A 5953-nucleotide genomic window follows, 5' to 3' on the forward strand; every position below is an offset into this window, starting at 1 on the left:
TCAGTTTAAGCCAACAATATCCCAGGAACGCATGTGTGTGTGTGTGCGAGTGCCTGTGAATTGATGAATGCGCCCGGAAAAGAGAGAGAATCCCTCTGATGAATGCAGGACCAGCCTCAGAACAATTTGAGGATTATGCTGATGGAGCTGACGGAGCTGTAGTTCCGCAGCAATAATTGAGGGATTTTCTTGGACCTGAGCTGGGAATAAAGATGCGAATGTAAGTGGCCCAAAGCGGCCCCCCCCCCCCCTTTTCTCCGATCGATAGCCTGGCCACTTATTCAATTTCCATGATAATTGCCAACCGCAACGGGTGGCAAATCAAAATCAAAATGGCCTAACTGCCTTCATTAGTTTCGCTGGCACTTTAGCTACTTTCGCATGCAAATTGCCAGTTGGAGCCAGCTGCTGCTGCTGCTGCTGCTGCTCCTGAATGCTGGTATCTCCTTCGGTTTTTGGGTTTTCGGTTTTGGGTTTTCGGTTTTTGGGCTTTCGGTTGCCTGTGTGCGGTTGTGTAAGCCGAAAAGCCACGGGAAAAGTCAGCCAGCGAAAAGAAAACGGTTCAATTAAGCCAATATTTGCGCACACTCGCGCCTTGTGTTGGTTAGTTTGGCAACGGCTGAGACGGCAACTGGAACCCCTTACCCAGAAAACCCCCCAGAAACCCCCAGAAACCCCCTGAAACCCCTTGAACCCTCGGGCGGCGCTGCTAAGCGATGGCACATTTTTCGTAGCATACTTTGCGCGGCTGCTTAGCCTGGCCCACGGCCACAACAGAAAAACAGAAAACAGAAACTCACAAACGCTGCTCAAGTGTTTGTGTATCTGTCTCTCGCCCAATGAGTGTGTGTGAGTGTGTGTGCCAGTGTGTGTGTGTGGTTGGGATTTGAATTGCCATTGCACGCAGAAAAAAACCACAGCCATTTCTGTTCGATTTTGTCAGCTGTACACGGTAATATCACTTCTGATATTGTATCAATGGTATAAAATGTTATAAGGAATATATTAAAGGTTTATCAGGCTTAAATATCTCTTGAAAAGTTCTTCGGTTTTATACGATTTTTTTATATATTGGTTTACTTTTGATATTGTATTAATAAATGTAAAATATATCAATGTGCCATGTTATAGATTTGATGGGTATGATTGTATCTTGAAACGTTGGTCAAATATATTTAATATGAAATATATTCGTTCTTTTTCTATCTTAATATTGAATGAATAAGCCAAATGGTATATTAATTAAGTTATAGATTTGATGGCTTTGAAAATCTATGGAAAAGTTCGTTAATTCTTTAAAGTTTTGATCATATTTTGTTATAGGACATTTTAATAGGTATTAAAGGAAGAATGTCTGGAGATTAATTTAATGTTATTTTCCTAACTACCAAAGTAAAAATCAAATCTGTAATTTTTCGGTTTCTGTTAATGTTAATTTTAATTATTGTTCTAAAAATGTTTTTAAAAAAAATGCCTCAGACTTGAAGGAAACTAATTTTTTACTTTTTAGATTCAAATATACCGCTTGTCACAAGTGATAGGTATTATAACTTGTATCAAAACCTTGAATATTAAAATAATGTCTTCAGATCTCTAGCCAGAATAGATATTTTAATGGGGCTATATATATTTCAAAGCCATATTTTTGGGTCATATTTTGCCTCAGTGTGCTCTTTCGGATTCGGTTTGTGTTTCTGTTCTGGGTTTCGGGTCTTTCGGCTAGCGCCTTCGTTCCTTCGAGGCATTGTATCGAATGTGGAGTGGAGTGGGGTTCTGGTTCTGGTTCTGTTGTGTGGAGTGGTGTGTGGATGCGGTGACTCACCTGAACCTGAGCGGTGCCAATGGCCAGGACGACCCAGAGGCTCCGCAGCAACAAATTACGACGCAGCGCGGCGCACATTGTTCGCACTCCTTTCAGCTTTCAGCTCCTTGTCCTTGGCTCCTTTGTCCTCCTGTCTCCTGTCTCCTGTCTCCTGTCTCCTGTATCTCCTGTTTCTCCTGTTTCTCCTGGCTGAGAGTCTTAGAATCTCAGAGGGGCTCTGAATTTAGCTCTAACTCTTCTGATTTTGGATTCGGATTCTGATATTGTTTCGGTTGCTGTTTCTGTTTAACTTGTATTTGGTTTGTTGGCTTGTTCGTTTAACACTTTGCTGCACAGACAGACGACGGCGACGGCAGCAACAAGAAATCGAAAACACAAGAAAATTTCATTAGCAACGGAATTGTGGGTTCAGCATATTTTGGTTTTATGTTTTCTGTTTTCTGATTTCTGATCTCTGCCTTCTGCGTTCTGGGGTTCGTACACCGATTTCGTTCGATTTGCGGTGCCCAAGTTAGCTGGTGACCGCGAAGCGCTTTTCCTTTCGTCGCAGTCGCAGTCGCTGCCTTTGCCCCAAAAACTATGCACGAAAAATGTCAACTCGGAAAAGACACTGAGTGTGTGCGACTGTGTGTGTGGGGTCGTAGTATTTGATTGTGGAACGTAGTAGAAGAGAGTCTAAGATGGAAGGCGGGGGGCTAAAGTTAAGCAAAGGCAAGAGAGCACTCGCTGATATCTGTCCAAAAGTACCCAGCACTCAGTAGTACCCCTTACTCGCTGGTTCTTGAGATGGTATGCTATGGCATGGCAGGGTATTTGTTATTTCTCGGACAAAAATACACTCGGCAAACTACGTAATTCGGATGGCAAGCGGAGAACCTGTCAGCTGCAGCCGTTGGCTCGCATGTCCCATGTCCCGTGTCACTTGTGAAAGTCCTCTGCTCTTGGCAGCTCCTACGCAGGACCGTCCCAACACCCCCCTGCCATCACCCCTTGGCCAGGGAAAAGGCCTCGTAACCACGTCGTTTTTTGTGGCTTCTGCGCAACACACTTCTCACTTTCTCAACTCTTCTCGTTTCTCACTTTCTCACTGATTCTGCGCATTTTGTCGGCCCCCCCAGCTAAGTTGGCACCACAAATCCACTGTTCGCATCGGCTTAGTTTTGTTCTATTCAAGATTATATCACTTTGTTTTGGATGTTTCTCTAGGGTTTTCTCTATATTTCTTCTTCTTTTTTTTATCTTTTTCTCATTAAGCACTCGCACTTGAACAGCAAAAAAAAGTATTGAGCTTGTATTTTGTTTAAAGTGATTTGATTTTGGTCTCTCAGTGTGTGTTTCGATTCTCCTCGTTTCGATTCTCGGCTCCTCGGCATCCAATTCTCTCAATTTCTTTCTCTCTCTCTCGTGGATTCTGATTGTGGGAGAAAGCGGGAGAAAGCAGCCCCAGGCCTGTTCCCAGCGAAGCTCTGAATCTCTGAGTCTCTGGAATCTCTGAATCTGGAGCTCTGGCGATGGGCTGTACCTGGCGCTGCGAACGCTCACAAACGACTGCGAGTGCTGTTGGCTGCTCGGCGGACTCGTTGCCTCCAAATCGAATGTCCTGCGAGTCCGAAAGTCGAAAGTCGGGGGCGCAGAGCGCGTGCCCGGGATCGATATTAAGGGCGAATGCGAATCCGAATCAGAAACCGAAAACGCGGGGGTGGAAGTGGGAACTACTTGCTTCAGCAGTGCTCCGTGCTGCGTGGTCCGTGGCCTGTGGAATGTGCCAGCCGAAAAAAGGCAGCAGCAGGTGCTCGGAACGAAGTCCGAAATGCAAGGGGTGGCATTAGCAGAACCGGTTCCGCCAGCGAACCACTTCCGTCGGAATTGTTATGAGTTTTTTTGAACTCCGCGCGGTAACTTCGGGTGGTGGATTAGCCCTTGCAGCACTTGCAAGGATTCAATTTCCCTCTTTATATGCTTTTTTCCCTTTTTGCATGACTTCTTTTGTAAAATTCACATTTGTATTTAGCTTATTGTACTTAGCTTAATTTTTAATTTATTTATTTTTATACCATGGTGTTTTATTTTATATATATTTATATTATATATTATATATTATGTATTATTTCAAGTTTTACTCATAACACAAACCATTTCTTTTTCTAGGTCTTGCGACGCAACATGAATGAGACTAAAGGATAACGAGGAGACGCACAAACCTTTGACTTTATTTAAATTACCATGTTTATTATTTCAAATAAAAAATTAAATAACCAAGTCTGCAGTATTTTAAGATTCAGATTAAGCGGTTTTTAAATTTAATATATTTGTAGCATACTTTTCGGATAACTGTTTTTCTCATATTGCCCTAAAAATGTAGCATAGTTTTGGGATCATCTAGAAAGTTCGCCAATAGGTGGCGCCACCTATAAAATCAATTCACTACCTGACAAAAGCTAACTGCTGCAATTTTATTTAAAGGTAGCAAAGTTTCATACCCAAATCCCACTATTTTAAAGGTCTCCTATACTTTATACAGCGAGGTGCTAAACCATGGTCCCCATTTTAACGTGATTAGCCAGGTTTTAAACCACGCCCCTATTTTTAAGCAAAACTGAATCCTTTTTTTCTGCCATTTATACCCAATGTTTTGGCTGCCGTGATGCAAAAAAAGGTCAGAATGAGGAGTGTCATACCTCGTCGAGCTCGTAATTACATTCCCAATCCATTGGCATTAAAACTTGGAAATTTTTAATTTTTGCCATTTTTCGCAAAAATAGATGATGTAACCCCTTACAAAAAATGGAAAAATCGGTCAAAAAATAAATTTCCCGCAGAGTGCTGGGGATTGTTAGCATAGGTTGTCAGCTGCTCAAAACAGTCGGTCTTTTGGCTGTACGCCTTGATTTGACCAAACTACGATTGAAAAACTGCATAGAAAAATCGGATTTTTGACCAAAATCTGAATCCCATATTTTCGCCCTAAAAATTCAGTTTTTCGGCTGCTATAAAGGAAAAAAACGTCAGATCGAGGAACGTCATACCTCGTTGAGATCGTAATTTAAATTGCAATCCACTGGCACTCAAACCTAGAAATTTTTTATTTTTCCCGTTTTTCGCAAAAATAGATGATGTAACCCCTTACAAAAAATGGAAAAATCGGTCAAAAAATAAATTTCCCGCAGAGTGCTGGGGATTGTTAGCATAGGTTGTCAGCTGCTCAAAACAGTCGGTCTTTCGGCTGTACTCCTTGATTTGACCAAACTACCATGGAAAAACTGCATAGAAAAATCGGATTTTTGACTAAAATCTGAATCCCATATTTTCGCCCTAAAATTCAGTTTTTTGGCCGCAACAAAAAAAATAAACGTCAGATCGAGGAATGTCATACCTCGTTGAGCTCGTAATTTTAATTGCAATCCACTGGCACTCAAACCTAGAAATTTTTTATTTCTCCATTTTTCGCAAAAATAGATGATGTAACCCCTTACAAAAAACGAAAAAATCGGTCAAAAAATAAATTTCCCGGAAAGTGGTGGGGATAATTAGCATAGGTTGTCAGCTGCTCAAAACAGTCGGTATTTTGGCTGTACGCCTTGATTTGACCAAACTACGATTGAAAAACTGCATAGAAAAATCGGATTTTTGACTAAAATCTGAATCTCGTATTTTCGCCCTAAAAATTCAGTTTTTTGGCTGACACAAAGAAAATAAACGTCAGATCGAGGAATGTCATACCCCGTTGAGCTCGTAATTTAAATTGCAATCCACTGGCATTCAAACATGGAAATTTTTAATTTTTGCCATTTTTCGCAAAAATAGATGATAACCCCTTACAAAAAATGGAAAAATCGGTCAAAAAATAAATTTTCCGGAAAGTGGTTGGGATTATTAGCATAGGTTGTCAGCTGCTCAAAACAGTCGGTCTTTTAGCTGTGCGCCTTGATTTGGCTAAGCTACGATCCAAAACCTGAAATAAAGAAAATGTTTTCCAAAATCTGAATCCTTTTTTCTTCGTACCACGCTCCCCCTATTTTACACCCACTGTTTGCTTGCAACGTATGCCCTAGCCAAGTCTCAAACCACTCTCCCCCTATTTTAAGCAGGGTGACCCCATTACCCACTCATTGCCAAGTGGCAACTCTGCTT

At 41.6% G+C, this 5953-nt stretch overlaps 1 protein-coding gene across 10 annotated transcripts in view; it reads right to left on the bottom strand.

Moving 5' to 3' along the window:
* LOC119558336 (amyloid-beta-like protein) overlaps nt 1-3490 on the bottom strand; it is a 57259-nt gene extending 53769 nt beyond the window's left edge. For 7 of the 10 annotated variants that reach the window (XM_037871799.1, XM_037871796.1, XM_037871791.1 and 4 more), the window contains exons 1-2: nt 3345-3489; nt 1823-2150 (exon numbers count right to left, since the gene is read on the bottom strand). In XM_037871799.1, the coding sequence (XP_037727727.1) occupies nt 1823-1900 (78 nt within the window). In that variant the 5' untranslated portion in view covers nt 1901-2150; nt 3345-3489. Of the gene's footprint in view, nt 1-1822; nt 2151-3344 lie in introns of all 10 variants that reach the window. The other 3 variants (XM_037871797.1, XM_037871792.1, XM_037871793.1) reach the window with 2 other exon arrangements.
* Between the last annotated feature and the right edge of the window lie 2463 nt (nt 3491-5953).

The sequence above is a fragment of the Drosophila subpulchrella genome, chromosome X, assembly GCF_014743375.2.
Source record: "Drosophila subpulchrella strain 33 F10 #4 breed RU33 chromosome X, RU_Dsub_v1.1 Primary Assembly, whole genome shotgun sequence".
Classification (NCBI taxonomy): Eukaryota; Metazoa; Arthropoda; class Insecta; order Diptera; family Drosophilidae; genus Drosophila; species Drosophila subpulchrella.